The sequence below is a fragment of the Equus quagga genome, chromosome 11 (assembly GCF_021613505.1).
Source record: "Equus quagga isolate Etosha38 chromosome 11, UCLA_HA_Equagga_1.0, whole genome shotgun sequence".
NCBI classification, from domain to species: Eukaryota; Metazoa; Chordata; class Mammalia; order Perissodactyla; family Equidae; genus Equus; species Equus quagga.
In genome coordinates this window covers 101,166,952-101,187,267 of record NC_060277.1, presented here as the reverse complement: position 1 = coordinate 101,187,267, position 20,316 = coordinate 101,166,952, and the positions used below count along the sequence as shown (strand labels likewise).

At 47.4% G+C, this 20,316-nt stretch overlaps 1 protein-coding gene across 4 annotated transcripts in view; it reads left to right on the top strand.

Moving 5' to 3' along the window:
- ERN1 (endoplasmic reticulum to nucleus signaling 1) overlaps positions 1-20,316 on the top strand; it is an 81,551-nt gene that overhangs the window by 48,257 nt on the left and 12,978 nt on the right. For all 4 annotated transcript variants that reach the window (XM_046675229.1, XM_046675230.1, XM_046675228.1 and 1 more), the window contains exons 6-17: positions 1,583-1,705; positions 5,594-5,695; positions 6,540-6,801; positions 8,092-8,170; positions 9,210-9,375; positions 12,727-12,845; positions 15,284-15,475; positions 16,755-17,022; positions 17,794-17,884; positions 18,193-18,382; positions 19,211-19,310; positions 19,571-19,770. In XM_046675229.1, coding sequence (XP_046531185.1) covers positions 1,583-1,705; positions 5,594-5,695; positions 6,540-6,801; positions 8,092-8,170; positions 9,210-9,375; positions 12,727-12,845; positions 15,284-15,475; positions 16,755-17,022; positions 17,794-17,884; positions 18,193-18,382; positions 19,211-19,310; positions 19,571-19,770 — 1,892 coding nt within the window. The remainder of the gene's footprint in view (positions 1-1,582; positions 1,706-5,593; positions 5,696-6,539; positions 6,802-8,091; positions 8,171-9,209; positions 9,376-12,726; positions 12,846-15,283; positions 15,476-16,754; positions 17,023-17,793; positions 17,885-18,192; positions 18,383-19,210; positions 19,311-19,570; positions 19,771-20,316) is intronic.

The window sequence follows — 20,316 nt, the reverse complement described above, 5'->3', positions numbered from 1 at the left end:
TGCCAAAATGTCAATAAAAATGCATTAATAACACAAAGGAGAACTGTATTTATCTTGACATCCTAGTAGTAATAATATCCTGTGTTTATACAGCGGCTTTCTTTCTGAGGAACTGAAAGTGCTCATTGCCTGTTCGTGCCTCGGGAGCTTTCTGTGTATTTCTGGGCTCAAGTACAGGCGACCCTGGGGCTCCTGCTTCCTTCCACACCTTCAGAAGGAGGAAGCCCCCAGCCTAGAGATTCAGAGGAAGTGATCAGCACAGGCTCCCCATCTCTGGGCCATGCCCCAGCCCCATTGGACCCCCTTCTGACCAGCTGTGTCACTGTTTTCTGTCTGGTCTTCAGCTTTTGCCAGCGATTCATCACTTACCGTGCATTTAAGATACTGTGTTTCCATCATCTTTGTGTGGTACCCTCTTAAGTGAGTTCATGAAGCATGTTTAAAATTGTGGCAGTTGCCCAATCCATCCCTTAAAGTGGTAGCTGAGTTATGCAGACTGTAACGGTCCTTGAAATAACGTAGGGGTGCCATGCCAGATGGAAAGGGATCATGGTCACAGCTGTTTGGTGAGTTTTTCACTCTACCTTCAGATCGTTTTCATATTAAGATTTCATCATTGAGAACAGAACATTTTGAGAAGGACAAGTTTCACATGTGTGGACTAGGCATGTATGCTACATCTGTTAGAACTAAGTGTAGCTTTAGCAAATTCTAAATGCCCCGTAATCTTCCTGGCATCTCAGTACTCTGCTTCCAAGAGTCCCTTCAGATAGGAAACTTGGCCAATAAGTAAGGAAGATACAAATGAGAAGAGGTCATACCTTACAAAACAGAAATGCACACATCACAGTGAATGTGTTGGCCTTCAGATGAGAGGCCCATGCTACTGACTCACCATTACCAGGATGCTCTGGTGTATGTGTTGTAGATACGTATGCTTTGAGTTTTCCTAATAGTGTTGTTTGGCTATGCTGTCCACCTGTTCAGACCTTTTAATCAGCTGACCGAGGTGAGGGGTGTGGCATGTGGCTGGGGAATAATTTACTGGCTGGTGTCAGGGGCTGAGATAACTTTGGCCTCATTAGCACCAGGTTGCAACCAACTCTGCTACCCAGTCACGGGTACCAGCTAATTAGAGTCATAAACAGTCATTGGAGAGCTCTTCACAGGAAGGCTCCTTAGTAGAGATGTTGAGATATATGCATGATGGTTGCCAGAGAGATAAACCCCGGGGTACATTTCTATATTTATATAGATCCTAGTCTATGGGAAAAGGGTTGCATTTTACAGCCAGACTTCATATTTAAGGCCACTAATCAAAGCAGTAAGATCTATGAGTTATTAGGTTTGGAGAAATTTTTGTACCATGATTAGGTTATTAAGTTAGTATAAGATCCAGTGGCCCAAGAAGTTTTATTATCTTCACATTACCATTTACCTGTCACCCTGGGAGCATCACAGAAATGTTTTTGACGCCATAAGAATTTCAGCCCAGAGACCACCTTGGGCTGCTAGTTTGGCAGTGTTGGTTTTTTCCATGTAGAACGAGTGTAAACCACGGTATGTCCTTGTGACCTTTCAGGTAAAAAGCAGGACATTTGGTATGTTGTTGACCTTCTAACCGGAGAGAAGCAGCAGACTTTGTCATCGGCGTTTGCAGATAGTCTCTGCCCATCAACCTCTCTTCTGTATCTTGGGCGAACAGGTAAGAAGGAACTATTACTGAACCAAAAATGAGTTCGCCTCCTGGCAAGTTAGAATCAGACTCTCTACCAGGAGTAGTTGTCACACAAAGTAGAACTTATTTGCAGCAAATACGAGGCCATGTGAAGTCGTTTCCAGACTCCTGGTTGTCCCCGGACATGGGAAAGCAGGGGCCTTTTATTTCAGATGGGGAATGAGTATTCAAAAGGGAGCGGTGGGTATCGCTAGCGCAGCCTCAGTTGGAAAACATGCTTCCACACACACTGCAGGTTATGGGATAGGGCCTAAGCTTCTCCCGGAGAGGAGATCTTAGCATTAAAAGTGAGGCAAAGGTCACAGGTGTTGCTCTGTGGTGGGACTTGATCTGGTTCAGGATGGTTGGTGATTGCATCTCTTAAAAAGTTCCCAACCCACCCTTGAGTTCCTTGGGGCAGTCAGTCAGGGACAGAACCTTTTGTCATGTATAACCTGCTTGTTTCCAAAAAGGACCTGAAGGAGCCCCCTCATGGGTCTCTGCCTCTGGGCTTCATTCTCTAGAAGGTGTCATAGCCATTGTAGGGGAGGAAGACAATTCCTCTACCCTCTAGGTCCTTCTGGCTGGTCTAGAAATTAAATTGACATAAGACAGAATAACAGGAGAAAATCAAACAAAGCTTTGTAACGTGTATACATGGGAGAAACCCAGGAAAACTGAGCAACCGGCCAAAGCTGCCACCTTAAATACCATCTTCAGCTAAAGACAAAGGAGGATGTTGGGGGTAGTGGTTTAGGACTTCAGAGGGGAAGAAGGCAATTCACATGGAGATGGAAAAGCAAATGTTTGGTAAACAGAACTTTAATAAGAATGAGCTTAGTAAGGACCCTCACAGTCTCCTGATACCCAGAGTTATCTATGGGGATGGCCTGTCCTGGGGACAGGCCTTTTATCTTAAATTCTTTTAGGCAGTTAGAGGGAAGGTGAAAGTTTCTTTCAGAGTATTTTGCTCTTAAAAATAATCAAGGCAAAGAGACACATTTTGGGGTGCCAGTTCTGACCCCCTGCACCATCTCGCTGCCTGTCGTTGGCTCGTCACAGGCATCAGCAGCACCCTCCTCACCACACCACTTTTTATCTCCTCTCTTTTCAGCCTTCTTCATCTTCTTAACACTTGTCACTCCATGTTTCTAAATCGTACCTGCCTATGTTCCCACTCCCCCACTAGACTGTCAGCTTTCTGGGGGCAGGACTTGGTTTTGTGCACCTGCTGTATCTCCGCACCAGGCAGAGTGCTGACGTGTAGCAGATGCTTAGATGTTGGAGCGCATGAAGGGGGGGATAGGTGCAGGGATCAGCCTCATTCATTTTGTGTGTGTAGCACCTGACATATACCATCCTCCATAAAAACTGTGGGATGGACAGTTAAGATAGCGCTGAAAGGGGAAACAAGAAAACATTTAAAAGGAAAAGTTATGCCAGAAACCTAGGATGAAATCATTAAATTGAGCACTAAACTTAGGTCTGACATCGAGGTAGCCAAGGCTTTCAAACAGAGATCACCTTCCTTCAGTGCTGTGGAAAACAGTGCTTTTCTAAAACTGAGTCAGACCAATCTTGGGCCCTGTAGAAGCTGGCTAGGCTCTTCTGTGCATAGGGGGAAGGTCTCTATTAGACGACAGGGCTCTCCATTCGCCCCCAGCCCCTGATAAAAATCAAGTACCCCAACGTTAGTGACTACTTAGGGTTTGTTTGTTTACTGTTTCCATCAAGTAAAGCCTTACAGTGTTTCCAGCTTCACCCAGGAATAAATATTGTTTGGTTCTCAGGTAGAATTTGAGATGGTTGAGGAGTTGGGATCTGCTCTGACATTAGGTGGAGTGTGTGCATGGGTGTAGAAAGCTGTTGTTTCCGTTATCTATTGCTGCGTAACAAACCACCCTAACTTAGTGGCTTCAAACACCAACATTTTATTGCTCACGATTCCATGGGTCAGGACTTCAGGAAGGGAATGGATATCTCTACTCTACATGCCGTTGGCAGGGCTCACTCAGATGTCTGGGACTTTGGTTCAACTCTACACAGGTAGCCTGGACTTCTTTACATGGGGACTGGGTTCTCCTCTTGGGTAAATGTGGGCGTTACAATGCTTCTAAGGCCTGGGCTCGGAAATCTTGGAATCTCACTTTTGCTATAGTCTCCTGGTCAAAACAAGTCATGAGGTTAGCCCGGAAGCAAGGGATGGGGAAATAGAGTCAGCCTCTTAATGGGAAAACTGACATGCACATTATAGGATGGGGAGAATTGGTGGTGGTGATCTTTTCAGGTGTTCTACCAGGTCCTCCCTCTGGCTACGATAGTTTACAACCCTCTCACATGCAGAATATACTTACCCCTTCCCAAGACTCCCAAAGTCCAGTCACAGCATCCCTCTCAAAATCCAGCATCTTGTGATCTGCATCAGGTTTGGAGGTGGGCAAGGCTCCTCTTGATCTGGAGATCTGTGAATTAAAGAGACCGTTATCCCTCTCCTCCTTCCCACCTCCCACCCCCAAAGTACAATGGTGAGAGACAGGAGAGCTGCAGTAAACATTCCCATTCAAAAAAGGAAGGAGAGAGAGGCACATGTCAGTCACTGGTCCTTAGTGATTCTGGAATCCAGCCAGGTGCATGTTTTCAGCTTCCCCTACTCTGAAGGTAGGGAAGATTCCTTGATTAGGGCCTAGTCTTGCCCTCTGGGATTAGTTCCCTAATATATTGTTCTCAGCAGCTCTTGGTCCCAGCCTCTGAGAAGTCCTTTCTTTTCCATAAGAAATATGGTTAGTGTTTTGTAGCTTTCTCAGTCTGTTCCTTGTCTGTTGAAAGCTAGATATCTAGAGGCCTTTGTTTTTTGGCTTTTTTTTTTGTTTTCCATTTTAACTATCTCTGGTCCTTTTGCTCCATGCTAATATCACTCCTTTAAAAACTTTGTGGGCTTCCTATGTGCCAAATTATAGTCTACTCCATTAGATTAAATCTCTGTACTTTGTGCCATGGGACAACACTCTTACAGTTCTTAGAACCCTCTTACCTAGCAGAGGATCTATAAAGTACCACCTTAAATCTTTCTGAGGTCTCAAAGAAGGGTCTTACAGCTTCACCCTTGATTTCATCTTGACCCTGAGGCCACTTTTTACATTGAGAATCTTTTCCAGCTGGAGCATCCGTCCTAGACCCTCTATATTTCCTCTTTATTCAGCTTGAAAACAGAATGATTTCTTCTATAGCTTATCCATCTTGTATTATATTGTACGAAGTTGAGAAACCATTTGGTACTTTCATCATTCTGCCTGGAAATCTCCTTAGCCAGACCCACAAGTTCATTAGGTCCTTTCTTTCTGTTTCCCAAGTTACTGCAAGCAGTAGTCCTACTAATTGTGTCACCACTACATAGCCTGTGCCATCCCTTTTCAGCTCCCAGTAGCAGTTTCCTCACTGCTCTTTAAGTCTCACGTTGACCTTCCAGCCTCCATCTGCCACCTGGTCCAAAGTCAGTAGCACATGTTTTAGGTTTTTGTTATGACACCATCCCACTTCTAGCTATCAATTTCTAATATCAGCTGTCTATTGCTATATAATAAACAACACCAAAACGTAAGTGACCAAAACAACACTGTGATATTGCTCCTGATTTTGTGAGTCATGAGTTCAAGGGCTCAGCGAGGGTGGTTTGTCCCTGCTCCACGTGCTGTCAGCTGGGTGCACTCATGTGTCTGAGACTTCAGTGCTCCTTCAGATGGCCTTTCTCCTTCCACATGGATGGCCTGGACTTTACACACAATTTAGGGAGGATTTGTCTGTTGTAATTTAGATAAGGTCAGCGCCTCAGTAGGTGCCGTGGCTGCTCCGGGTAACAGATTGGTGTGTGTTCTCCAGAGTACACCATCACCATGTACGACACCAAAACCCGTGAGCTCCGGTGGAATGCCACCTACTTCGACTATGCAGCCTCACTGCCTGAGGACGACATGGACTACAGTAAGTGCTGCCCGGTGGCTTTGCAAGGTCAGGCGGGTACTTGTGACCTATGAGGAAATGATTGCTCCAGAAAGCTGGATTTTCCCTTGGTCACCAGCATCTGGACTTTCCATGGACTCATAGTAAATTCTTAAACAGTCAATGTTGAAGGCAGGGGCCTGAGTGAGAAGTGTGGAGGGGAACTCAAATAAAGTGGTGGCGAGTTTAGCCTGAGAAGAGGGAGGACACACTTTGTGGAGTCTCTCTGTGTCACGGAGGAATTTACTACAAGCCCACAGGAAGCAGAATTAAACATCAGCTTGTGACGCTAACAACCCACTCCCTAAATGTGGTCATCCCATAGTTAATTCTCTAGTAGACATTCCCTCAATTCAAATGAAGACTGAAAACCAATTTTACCATCTTAACACTGGTATCTGAAGTCTGACAGAGATCTCCTCCGTGTCAGATGTGGGCAGTATCGTGGTCAGCTCTGACTTTCAGCTTAACCCATAGGTTTGAAACGATTGCTGGAAAATGACAGATTCATAGGCATCTCCACTGGCTCCTTTCTCCTCAGTATTTACTGTCACTAATTGGATAGAATTCTAAAGAACGTCACCAAGTCAATTGCCTTTGAGAGTGGTCCTGTCTGTGTTTATAAACCAGGCAGCTCCCAGTGTCTTGATATTGTACAGCCTGTGTGAGTTCAATGGAAACAAGTATGGTTATTCAGAGGAGATCTGAGAATACTCCAGAAGTCTTGTTTCCTCTAGCTGGTTGACTGCAACTTGCCAGAATAGGAGAGGATGTGGTTTCAAGATGGGGTGAGATTCAACATGCTCTGTTTATTTCATCTCTACAGAAATGTCCCACTTTGTGTCCAATGGTGATGGGCTGGTGGTGACCGTGGACAGTGAATCTGGCGATGTCCTATGGATCCAAAACTATGCTTCCCCTGTGGTGGCCTTTTATGTCTGGCAGCGGGAGGGTCTGAGGAAGGTCATGCACATCAACGTTGCTGTGGAGACCCTGCGCTATCTGACCTTCATGTCTGGGGAGGTGGGGCGCATCACCAAGTGGAAGTACCCTTTCCCCAAGGAGACGGAGGCCAAGAGCAAGCTGACGTGAGTTGGGGAACTTGGAGCAGAAGAGGCAGCTGTGACCCTGACAGTCTGGTCCTGCCGTGGTGTGGCTTACCATGCGCTGGGGGCCAGGGCTCAGGTGGGAGGTCTCCGAAGCTGTGAGGAATAAAGAGCCAAGACTGGCTCAAATGTAATAACTGGGGGGCAGCCCTTGATGCTTCAGAATTCTTGAATATTAAATAAATTAATTAAAATTATCGGTGGGGATGGGAAAGAGACTGCCAATATAACTCCAGTACAATTTGGATATATCTCAGGTGGTGGGAATATAATAGATGTATTTATCTTTTAACTTTCTGTATTTTCTAAATTTTTATATTTTTAAATTTTATTTATTTTTAGTTATATTAGTCCTAAAAATCAGGAAAAAAAGTATTACTGTGTGTGTGTGTCTAAGACTCGGCAGGCTTGTGTTCTCCATCCCCACCTGTAAACAGGTCACTTAGCCTTGCTGAGCCTCAGTTTCCCACTTTACAGAGCTGTGGAGAAGATCAAATAAGATAACGTGCGTGAAAGTGTTGTCTAAATTGTACACCACTTTTCAAATGTAAGGTGGTGGCTGAGAGAGGTTCAGTAGATGACCAAGCCCAAACTTGCTATTGACGGTAACCAGAAGAGCCTGGAGGTGCAGCCCGTGCATTTTCACGCGGACTCCACAGACAAAGCCAACCCCCCACCTGTTCCTTGATGCCCCAGAGGGCCGGAGCAGCCAGCCGGGGGACCTGATGTCTCACCCAGTTTGGAATTTCTTGTGCTTCCTTTTGCTTTAGGCATCCAGGTTAGAGCAGTTGACTGTTTCTTAGGGCTTCTGTAGAACTTCTAGAATCCTTAAGAATTATAAGACAGAATGGTGGTGATTCTGGTGGCAGCTCAGTTGTCCAAATGTGCTGGCCAGGGCTGTCTTAGAGGCTTTGTGGTGGTTGCACGCATTCGTTCTCTCCCGGATGATCATTGCACGTAGTCCTTTCTGCAGGCCGTCTTGGGGATGGTCTAGCGCAGCCATGCCGTTTGCAGATGAGGAAACAAAGCTTGCAGTTAGGTGATTTGTGCATGCTTTGAAGGCAGTGAGTGACAGCTGGGGCCTGCAGTCCAGTTCTCCTGGTTCTTAGAGCGGTACCCTGGCCTTCACACCCCACTGCTCGGAGTGCTAGGGGGTTAATCTGTTATTCCTGTGGGTGGTATTTGGGGCTGTGATACTTCTCTCCAAAAAGCCCCCTTTTGTGGGATCCAGAAATTAAGTGACTGGAATGCATGTATCTGTTTTTCTCCTAGGCCCACCCTGTATGTTGGGAAATACTCTACCAGCCTCTATGCCTCCCCTTCAATGGTACACGAGGGGGTCGCTGTTGTGGTAAGTCCACTACGGGGGTGCTCACACATGCAGCCTTCTAACTGCTCCTGTTCCGTTCTAGCAAAGAATGCCTTTGAATCATATATAAATATCCTGTTGGTTAAGAAAGCAAGACACAGATCTTAAATGCTCAAAAACAACTTGTACACATACCGTTTTCTACTTGATGAGGAGGGATGTGTGGCAAAAGCAGCTTCCTAAGCCTAGGAAGCCCTGGTGATCCCCCTTTGCTTCCGAGTTCAAATCCAAGCTTCCCAGGCTGGTGTTCATGGCCCTCGTCCATCCACTCCCTTGGTGCCCCTCCTCCACACTGCTGGTGTCTCCATGCGAGTTGCCAACCAAGTGCATCTTCTCCCTGATTTCCAAAAGTTCCCTGTTCGTCTTTCTTAGCCTTTGTTCAGGCTGAGCCTCACCCCTTGTTCCTTTTCCCTACTCAAATCCTTTCCCTTCTTTTGTGACCTATCCAAGTCTCCTCCGATCTTGCCAGCCTGCCTCCAGCGCTCTGTCTCTGAGTGTCTGAGGCATCATGATCCTGGCTGCTTGTTTTGGTCCTTACTGTTTGGTTGGCATCTCTTGTCTTTCGCTGAGTTGGTTAGCTGCACTTGTGAGCAGGGCGGTTCCTGCCTCGGTTGCAGCCCCAGCAGTGCCCCAGTTAGCACTGGGCTCACGGCTGGAGCTCACTCCCCACCTGTCAGTTGCATCACTTGTGGACTGGTAGATACCCTTGCACTCTCTTTCACTTATATCTGCTACTCACAGTAGCTTCTTGGAATTCCACACACATCTTTCCTATTCCCCAGTTCCCAGAAATAAAAATTTAAAAAGATGTCCATGGTAAAGACGTCAGTGCAGCACTGTCACATCCTGAGGGAAGAGTTTCTTCTGCCTGGTCTTAGGGCCTTGTGTCTTGCTCTGACTCTTGGACCAGCTCAACCTGGAGGTATGACAGTCCCTTCAGCACTTAGAACTGTCAGAGGGAAGGTCTGCTTCTCGCCTGCAAGGGCTACCCCCAGGCCTCACTCCAGTTCTGTCTTCACAGCCCCGAGGCAGCACTCTTCCTTTGCTGGAAGGCCCCCAGACCGATGGTGTCACCATTGGGGACAAAGGGGAGTGTGTGATCACACCCAGCACGGACCTAAAGTTTGACCCTGGGCTCAAAGGGAAGAACAAGCTCAACTACTTGAGGAACTACTGGCTTCTGATAGGTAAGAGTTGGTGTCTCCTCACCTCAGGTGACGACGTGCTGCCTCCTGGTGGGCAAAAGCCAACCTTGCCGGTCACAGTCCTCAGCTCTGCATTGTGCTCAGTTCATGTCCAAGTTAGTCTTTCAGACCTTGGAACATTTTTACCCCCAAGGAAAATAAACAAGGTAGCTGTGTTACCAAGTCAGTTCTCAAAAATTGTTTAACTAATGTTCCAGAACTTAAGTACTAAATGAAGTAAACTTTGTGCAATCATCTGACACATTGTCAGTTATGTGCCAGGCATTGGCACTAGCACTTCAGAATGTATTTCCTTATTTCTCACAATGACCTTGTGTGAGGTAGACACCCTTGTTGTTTTCACTTATAGTTGAGGAAACCGAGGCGATTTCTATGGAAGAATTCACCTGGAGTTGGTGTAGGCATGAGAGTCGGGGTGAAGACCCATTGAGGGTGGTGGAGAGTGAGAGGCTGGACTTGGGTCAAGGAACCACAGCAGAAGTCCTGAGTGTGTGTTGGGAGGTCCCTTTTCCCTTCTCTTCCATTGTTGCTGCCATCACTAATGCCTAGGGGTTGAACTGGAGGTCCTATCAGCTAGAGAGATAAGAAGTTGAGATGACACAGTGAGTGTGACAAATGAAGTCAGAGGTGAGAGGGGCTATGTGTCTGGCAAGTGTCCCAAGTAATTAGAGCAGGACAGAGTCTTCTTGAATCTGATTTGCCCTTTCTGTGCCGCCTTCCCAATTCTGCCTCCCAGCCCCAGAGGTGATAAGAGGTGAGGCTACAGCTCCAGGTGGGGCAAGAGGTAAGTGGGATGTCCGGAACACACATGGGCTGATGAGGTTTCTCCTCCCCATTCTCCCTCTTGGTGCCCCGCTGGTACCAGGCAGAGAGAGGGTAGGGCTGGGGGCACTGGGCAGGGGATGGGAGTGGCTTGGGAGATATGGGGCACAGGAGGCAGCAGGATCTGCTGCCACTGGGGTCTGGATGGGGTGTAACTGGGGGTTGCAGGGAGGAGGCTGGCTGTACTGGAGCGTTGATGGTTCCCTTTGTAGTTATCCAAGTCTTGTTCTTCTTTATGCATCCTGACTCCTCATAACCATTTTTCTTTTGGTTATTATTTTTACCAAATAATGGGCAAAGAAGATAAAATAATTCTACTTTTTTTTTTAACAGAATAGTTTGGAAATCATACGTGAATGGGCCCATGGTGAGGAAAAATAGCTGATGAGCAGAGGTCGTTAAAATTACAAAACTGCTTAGTTTTATGTACTAGTTAAGGGGACAAAAGCTACCTATCAGTGGTTGAGAAGTGAAAAGATTGCTGGGAACTACAGAAATGTGTATGTGAGACTGTAAAAAACACGGGAAAAAAGTCTTCATGGCTCAGTCGCAAAATAATAGCCTTTTAAAATGGAAAAGTTGTGCAAGTAAAAAGACTGAGAAGCCCAACAAAGTATAAAGAAGTAATTGGGGAAGCATCCCACAGTTCTGAAGTCCCTCTTGAGGCACTCCCAAAGCTAGTCATTTTTGAATAAGGCGGTGGGACTGCTTGACAATCTTGGTGTAGACTGGAGCCACAGGTAGAAAGCATGTGCCCTTTTCCGTCCAGCTGTGTCCCTTAATTTGGTTTTTGTGGAAGACGTTAAGGATATCCCCACATTCACAGTAATCTTGAAAATAAAACAAGTCTACTTAGCTTACGTGGCGTGGTCTGTGGTTTCCCCCAGAGCAGTGGCCCTGAACTGGGGTGCTCTCAGCTTCACCTAGAGCTTTGTCAGTTAGACAGACGTGACCCCTGGATCCTGATGCAGTAGGTCCAGAGCAAGGCCCGTGCTTTTTGCCCTGGAGCCTGGACATACGTGATGATGATAGACAGATACATCACTAAGACCAGGTACTGTTTGTACAGAGATGTTTCAGGATCTCATGATTACCTTTGAAGAACACTTGGTTCAGAGTGTGCAGCACGATTTTACTAAAGGCCCAGTGATGGGAGACGCTTGTTCATAAGAACTACAGGAGGAATTGGGGATTCAGGCTAATCACTTCCACGGCAGACTTGGTAGATGCCCTACCGGAGGGGGAGGACTCGGAGCACTAAAAGCCGGCTTTGGGGCTGGCGCAGGCAGGGCACTACAGGGCAAGGTGGCATGCGGAAGGGCCACCTGATTTCTCTTAGAGCGAAGGTCTCTTGTTAGTGATCCTTAGAGGTACCCAGAGATAGTTGCATTCAGACTCCTAGGCCCCATCAGCATGTCTGCGTCGAGGTCTGAAGCCGGCAGACCACACGTGAGGAACTCCTGCTCTGTGGCAAAGCATGTCTGGGTGTTCTTTGGCCGACAATGGCGGTTCAAAACCAAATTTGGTTTCACTTAAAGGACAATGTTGTGTTGTAGATAGAGAACTGACCTAAAGATAGGGAATTAAAGAGAGTTTTTCCAGATCAAGAAATGTACATAGCTTGGACTAGCTCTTGTTTGTTTTTGTCTTGGCAATCTGCATCATAGAATCTTTGATAGGTTTGGGAGGACAATGGAAAGATCATACGGTGAGATCTGATCACAGTGAGAGAATAAAAAGGAAAGTTTGTCAGTGTGCTTGAGAGTGTGAACTGGCTCTTTTGGGTGTATGTGGAGTCATTTAATTTTAGAGCTAAACAGATTATCAAGCAGTATCAAATCCCAGTTCCTTATTTTATTCAACTTTGTCTCTCTCACAGTAATTTGCACAGAATAGATGCTCAATACATGTGTAGTGAATGCTAGGTGGTCTTGAAATAGCAGAGAACAGTGAGTGAACACTGAGAGAACTGTGGCCCCTACCCATCTAGCAAATACGTCCTGTTGCTCTCTTATGAGTAATTCACCACTTCCCAGGATGGACACTCACATTTAGATAATGGGAATAGAATTCCACCCGAGCAATTTAAATACCAAGATGGGAATTGATACCCTTAGTAGAGCGATGTTACGAGGGAAAGCGTTGAGGGGAGAACTCCTTAAACTTCTAGTGAAGCTTCCTAAAGCTTCAGCAGCGTACAGCCTAAACTAGGAATTACCCACACAGGTCTCTCTCTGAACGTATCCTGAACATCCTGATCCCTCTCGTGACAAGGACGCTTCTTTGCTCCTCATTATGAGATTCAGAATACTATATACATGGCATCAAGTAATAAGATTTCTGTCTTGATGAGATCTTTCTGGTAACTGCCTCTCATTTTCTCTCACTTTACAAATGTGAGCGTTCACCCTGTGGACCCTTCAGTGCGTGATGACTGCTGCCTAAGCGTAGCATCGAGTGCTGCTGCCGCATGGGCACTGTTCTCATTAAAGGTTTTGTTTCCTCTCCTAGGACACCATGAAACCCCACTGTCTGCGTCTACTAAGATGCTGGAGAGATTCCCCAACAATCTGCCCAAACATCGGGAAAATGTGATTCCTGCCGATTCGGAGAAAAAGAGCTTTGAGGAAGTGAGTGGGGAGGCGAACAGTTAGTTACTGGCTCTTCATCTCAGGTTTGGGGGCCCTTGCCTTCAGAGCCTGTGGTCTACTCAGGAGGGAAGAGAATGCAGAGGATTCCGCAGCAAATGACAAACTGTTAGGGGCCGACGGGGAGGCGGGGAAGCACTGGTGAAGCTGTGGGAAGGGCGGTAGGACTGATGGGTGGGTTTGGCCTGGTGGGAGACAGGCAGCTCTAGGGCTGAGGAGATAGGCCTGACCAGATCCGATGCTACCAGGTAGGGAGCAGTGGGAAATGGGGTCACGTGGGTCCAGAGGAAGCATGTTACCAAGCCTTGAGCAAGCCTGGCATCGGAGTGAAGAGTTGACAAAGAGAGAAAGTGGGGAGACCTGAAGTTCTATGGAACCAGGAGTGGCCTGTTGAAAGTGGCCTGGTTTGGCTGCTTGGTCTGGCGGAGGCTTGGTCTGGCAGACACCCAGGGCAACCTCACAGTGGAGCGTTGGGCAGCAGGGAGGCCTACCTAGGAGGTAGCTGCCGTGAGGTTCTGACTTGGGTGACCTTCCTGCAGCCCTGGGGGGATGCAGTGTGTAGTCAGGGTCTCAGCTAGAGACAGAGGGCCACCCAAATTAGGATAATTTGAGGGGAGTTTAATAGAGGGACTGTTCACACAGTAGACAGTTCCAGCGGTTCTCTTAGCAGGCTTTGGCCTGAAGTGGGAGCAGAGGGAGTGGAAAGGGCCCCAGACCAGGATCCTAGAGCTTCAGTTGAGGTAGTCAGCAGCCCCACAGAACATGACCTCATTCTCCTCCCTCTGTCTCATCTCCTGGTTCCGAATCAGAAACCAGAGGACAGGGGAGACCATTGCTCTGCCCATGTGGGGCTGCTTTCTCGGGCAGGGAGCAAGTGGAGACGGCTGGACAGTGGCTCTGTAGGAGGAGTCGGAGCAGGCCAGTAGGGTGGGAGTGGGGGTCCAAGGGCCATTCAGGCTTGGTAGCTCCTCCGGCCCTGCCATAGGGGGCTGGGTGGCTGAGAAGGGCCCTGGGCTATGGGCAGGGTCAGAGGAGAGGCTGGCTGAGGTGAGGACCACAATCACGATGAATTCACTTTAGAGATTTACATTTTATCCAGAGAGAAAGGAAAGGAAAATCATGTGGACATTTACGATTCCCAGGCAAAGTATCTATGTTGTCCCTCATCTCTGGAGGTAGCCAGGTCAGGGAAATGCACTGAGTCCTAAAACGGTGATCTTGGATAGCATTGGTGCCCTAAAATCTTGATCTATTTTGATCTTATTAAAGTCAAGCGTATTCGTTATTGAACACTTAGAAAATAAAAGCCTGAAGAATAAGACAATACCCTTAATCTAACACCCAGAGATAGCCACAGTTGAAATTTTCATATATAATTGTCCGGTCTTGAACAGAGTCTTTTAAAAGTCCATTAAAATACTCTGAGGTGCGTTTATATGATAATAAGACGTAACTTTTAAACAAACATACTTGAGCAAATGTAATCAAAAGAGCGTTGTCCCTGGTCACACACTCAGAAACATTAGTCAGTTGCCTGTCACACACCAGCCATGCCACACACCCCCGTACACGTGGGAAGGGGGCAGCTGGAGTGGGAGAGAAGGTCCTCAAGGGCAGAAGTCTGGAGGGGTGAAGGGGGTGAACGTGGGGGGGATGCCGAGCCCTGCGCTCGCCAAGGAGGCCATGTTCGTTTCATTGGGCGAACAGTAACAGCGCATCTGGAACACTGCATGCTCGAGAACAAATCAACGCATTTTTCTGAACTATTCCTGAAGTCCTAGAGATTCTGAAGAGCTTGGACAGAAGCTCCACTTTTATCCAATTTAATTTGGGGCTTCTAAGTAAAATTTTCTTTAACAAAGTGTTCTGATGTTTTTCAAAAACTTTGAAAAATAGTGGAATAGTTGAATAAATGATTTTGTTTTTGGAGTCGCACTGAAAGTTTACAAGCAGTGTAAGAAAGCTGCTTTATTACTTTATAGCTGTGTGTGTGTGTGTGTGTTTTCCTTTCTAATGTGAAATGGTATTACCAAATTGACTACTAACCTTTTCACCAGACTTTGTTATGGATGGTTTCAGCGTTTTCCCAAATATCAAATCTACCATCAAAGGAGAAAGTATTTGCCTTCAATGAGGATTTTCAAAAGAATATAGAATCTGAAGGCACTTTCAAAAGTATTGCTCTAAAAACTGTTTTTGAGTAATGATAATATCACTGCAGTGATACGTGGCCTCTGAAGGCAGTGACTTTGAAAAAGGCAACAATTATCTGGCTTTGTGATCTTTAGATGGGCTTTTTAAAAATCTGCGTTTTACAGTGTAGTCATTCCTTGTAAATAGTCATTGCTTCTCTTGATCCTTTGGCATATTTCTACCTGGCTAGAAGCTTTGCAGTGATGTAGCCACTCTCTCCCATACAGGTTATCAACCTGGTTGACCAAACTTCAGAAAGTGCGCCTACCACTGTTTCTCAGGAGGTGGAAGAGAAGTTCACTCATGCCCCCGCCAAGCCTGAGGCCCCCGTGGACTCCATGCTCAAGGACATAGCCACCATTATCTTGAGCACCTTCCTGCTCATCGGCTGGGTGGCCTTCATCATCACCTACCCCTTGGTAAGTCTCAACCCCTTCCCTTTGTTCTTCCGCATGTGTCCGAACTCCTGTGCCCATCACCTGATGTCGGTGAGGTCTGGACAAAAATGGCAACAAGAAGATATGTTTCCTTTCACATTTAAAAGCCGGTATTTGCTTATCTTCCAAAACATTGTAATTAAAGAGACACTAGCTTCTCAAGAAAGGACAATTTTGTACTTACATTTAGTTTAACTGGTGGTAGAAACTGATCTGCAAACCTTGCTTGCAGATCATTTTGAATAGTTAACTGTTTTCTTTTTCTTTTCTTAAAAACTGCCTGTTAGGGATATCAGATAGAGTGAAAAAGTTGGCATGGTAATTCCTTCGACTTTCCAGTTGGAAGTAAGCAAGCTAAAATTACGTAGTTGAGTAGGTTGTGGGTTGGATAAAATATGCTAGAGGAATATTCCTAATGAAGTTACTCAGAGCATTGAAATGTTATTGCCTTAGAACACAAACGCTCGGGAATGGGAATGACAAGCCCTTTATGGCACTTTCCATTTGTCCGCATGTGTTCACCTGCATTCTTTTATTTTTTACCCCACACAGTCTTATAAGGTTATTATTATTTATCCTCTACCCACAAATGAAGAAACTAGACTCTGGGAAGTTAACTAACTTTCCCAAGGTTACTCAGCTCATAGATGGCATTTCCAGGATTTCAACCCAAGGTTAGGAGAGAGAAAGGGGGAGAGAGCCCGTGCTGGAAAACTCCCAGTGGATTGTTGGCTACACACCCGTTCCTGTAGTCACCTTCCCAAGCCAGGCTAGTAATAATCGCGGATCACTGCCACTTCAAATTGTGACAGAGTGAACTTTCAGAATAATTGAGAGGAGGGTGGGGGTGTGGGGAAGGTAATGTGATGAAGTGAGGGGAGCGAGACCCTGGCCAGGCTCCCCGCGTTTCAGTCCCGCTCTGTCACATCCTGACTGCGTGGCTGTGGACCCATGGCTGCTAGGTTCTAAGCCCAGCTGCCTCCTCTGCTTCTCTGGGTTGCTGACATCTGTGCACTAGCCTCTATCAAGTGCATAGCCCTAGTAGACAGCAAGCCTGGGTCTTCTAAGTCTAACTGGCACAAAGACCTCCAGTCATTGAGCCGATCCTGCCTCCTCTGCCTGTTCGCTGGTCTCATCCCACCCTGTGGGGTCGTATAAAGAGCACCTGCTTCCTTAGCCATGGGGAGCCTCTCCTTTCTAGCCTGCTTGTTGCCCTGGGGGGATGGGCTGCACTTGTCTGGATGTGTGTTTCTCCTCCCAGAGCATGCATCAGCAGCAGCAGCTTCAGCACCAACAGTTCCAGAAGGAACTGGAGAAAATCCAGCTCCTGCAACAGCAGCAGCTGCCCTTCCACCCACCTGGAGATGTGGTTCAGGACACCGAGCTCCTGGACTCATCCGGCCCGTACTCGGAGAGCTCAGCCACCAGCAGCCCCAGCACGTCCCCCAGAGCCTCCAACCACTCGCTCCACTCTACCGGCTCTGCCTCCAAGGCTGGCACCAGCCCCTTCCTGGAGCAGGACGACGAGGGTAAAGCGAGTTGCTATTTGGTGCTATTTTCTTTTTCATTTGAACACTACCCAAGAACCATAAAGCACTGTGTGCTTCCTGGAGTCTCAGTGGGATTATGAAGTGCGTTCCCAAGGGTTTACCAAGTTCTCACCTAACTCTCACTCTGGGGTCTGGGCTTCTGCCCCATCCAATGGCCTCTTCCCCTCAGAGGACCTTCCAGGAGCCCCCTTCGCCCTCCCTCCGTCTTGCTCTGCAAGGGCTGGGAATCACTGCTGACCAGAGATGCACTGATCATCTGGCTTGAGAACATTCCCGAGGCAGCCAGAGGCCAAGTATAGAAGTACAACTATTGGCCCACTTTCCTCTGGGAGGGTGGCTCAGGCCGCTTGTCAGGGCCAATATTCTGAGGGGATTAACAGAGCTGGTGCAAGAGACCTCAAGAGTCCTTGGTCTCAAGCTGGAGACTGTGCTCCTGGTCTCTTCATCGCATTACTGTCGCTTCCTGAATGTTTCAGGGGCAAGTCTTTAGGTGGATCTGTAGAGAACCCTTGTCTTCAGGAAGACATACATTCTCATAGTAATGAAAAGGCAGGCCTAGGAGGCAGGGGGCGGCCCTGGGTGTAAATCGGAGTGGACCCAGCCAGCTCTTGTTTACCGGGCACTGGGGACCTAGAGCCTCTGAGATTCCCATCTCTTCATCGGAGCTCAGGAAGCTAGTGGCCATTCCAGCCTCAAGATGTTCAGGTTGTTTGTTTAAAACAACCTCTTCTCTTTCCTGTTTTGTCTCAGATGAGGAAACCAGCATGGTGATAGTTGGGAAAATTTCATTCTGTCCCAAGGATGTCCTGGGCCACGGAGCAGAGGGCACAATTGTGTACCGGTGAGTGGATTGGAGAGCCCTGTGCCTTACCGCCTCATGTGTGAGTGCCTGTTGGCAATCCAGGTGGCGTGCCAGGCTCCAGGGGCACAGCAGGGTCATCACAGTGACCAAGACAGGAGTTCTGCCTCCAGGGAGAGGAGTGATGACCACAGGGCTACCTGGTGGTTGGTCAGGGCGCCCTGGGCTGTGGGGCTGATGAGGTGACCACTACGTCACTGGAGAAGGAGCACCGTGGGTCCACGGGTCTCCTCTCGTTTCCACAGCCAAACTTGTACCTCCAAACCCAACCCCTGCTCCTTGTCCTTCAGGGGCATGTTTGACAACCGCGACGTAGCAGTCAAGAGGATCCTCCCTGAGTGTTTCAGTTTCGCAGACCGTGAGGTCCAACTATTGCGAGAATCAGACGAGCACCCGAACGTGATCCGTTACTTCTGCACCGAGAGGGACCGGCAGTTCCAGTACATTGCCATTGAGCTGTGTGCAGCCACTCTGCAGGAGGTGGGTGCCCAGTGGTCACCAACAGCTTTGCCCTTGCACCGCAACTTCCCTTCTCCTGGCAACTAGGGCATGGTTTTAGGGGCTGCCCATTTCTCTTTTTTAATTTATTTTTATTAACTTTACTGAAGTTAAAGTACAATGTACTCATTTTAGATGTACAGTTTGATGCATTTTGGCAAGAGTATATACCCATTTAACCACAAACAGTCAAAATGTAGAGCATTTTTATCATCCCACCTTTAGTTGGGTGGTCCGCTCAGCATGTGTGAGGCAGTCTTAGGTTGCAAGTAGCATCTCTGTCCCTCTTGGCCTCCAGGACACCTGGCCAGTCCCTCTTCCCGCGGCTGGTCAGGGCTGGCGTGGGCTTGGAGGGTGCTCATCAGTTGATGGCCTGAGTCATTAGGATCCAGCAGACTCCTTTTGCTCAGGTTCCAGGCTCAGCATGAACCTATTTCACTGTCCTTTGGCTTCATTTGTAGGTTGACCTGTATGAGGCAGTGAACTTGAGTGTCTTGCCCTCTTGTCTTTCTCACTGTAAACTAGTAACTTGGAGGCTTGTTTGTTTAAGGTAGCCTATAACTTGAGGAGAAAGTCTGCTGGAAAATATGGATTTGGACAGAGAATGTTGTCTGTAAAACTTCCCATTTCTTTCTTAAAATATGATCAAAGAAAATGAGTTGCCCCAATACCAAATGTTAATTAAAGCAAAAAGCTGCAGGCAGGACTTTCCTAAATAAAGTTGAATCCCTTAAAAAAAAAAAACAGAAAGAAGGCACACTGAGGGGGCAAGTCCTGAGCGCTGTGACCTCACCGTCGTCTCTCTTGCAGTACGTGGAGCAGAAGGACTTTGCCCACCTCGGCCTGGAGCCCATCACCTTGCTGCAGCAGACCACCTCGGGCCTGGCCCACCTGCACTCCCTCAACATTGGTAAGAGGCTTCCCTTTGTGAGGCCACGGCCCTGGGTGGGTGACCGACGTGCTCAGCTGTGCCTCGCCTCTATCAGAGCTCTTTGCTGCATTGCTGGTGTGCAAGTTGTATCAGAATTTGAGGAGGCCTCTTACACAGTTGAAAACCAGAACCTTCAGAGGTGGTCTATTGGCAGCCTGAGCAGGGTGCACGCCCCTTTGTAGAGGGAGGCCGGATGTTGCTCTGGGTGAATATTGGGCTAATCTGAAGTTTTGTATTAGTTCACAGAGACCTGAAGCCTCACAACATTCTCCTCTCCATGCCCAACGCACATGGCAGGATCAAGGCCATGATCTCTGACTTCGGCCTCTGCAAGAAACTGGCCGTGGGCAGGCATAGCTTCAGCCGCCGTTCAGGAGTGCCTGGCACAGAAGGCTGGATCGCTCCAGAGATGCTGAGCGAAGACTGCAAGGAAAACCCTGTGAGTAATGAGCACAGACCTTTGAGACCTGCAGAACCAGCCTCTTGTATCTTCGGGAGTGAGAGCCTCCAAATTCAAGCCTTGGGGGCTGGAGCACGTGTTAGCTGGAGAAGGACATTTCTTTCACAAAGAGCACCCTGCTGGCTTCCAAATTGTCTCGTGTTCAGATGAAGGAAAGGGGCGAATGTGGGCATTTGACTATTTTTTTCCCCCTACTCTTCCAATCACTTCCACCCCTGTTTTGGGAAACTGAGAAATCAGGACTTGCATATGGTGGACAACAAACTTCCAGTTTTTATTCTTTTTTTTTTTTTTTTTTCTATTTTTGTTTCCCCGGCTTTTTATTTTGAGAATTTTTAGACACAGAAAATTGAAAGATTCTTTCAGTGAATACCTCTGTACGTCCACCTAGATTCAGCATTTGTTAATATTTTTCACTCTCTCTATTCATCTGTTGCTGGAGCATTTGAATATAAGTCGCAGGCATCCCAGCCTTCCACCCTAAAATACTTCTGCACAGTGTCTCCCAAGAACACGTGCGTTCTA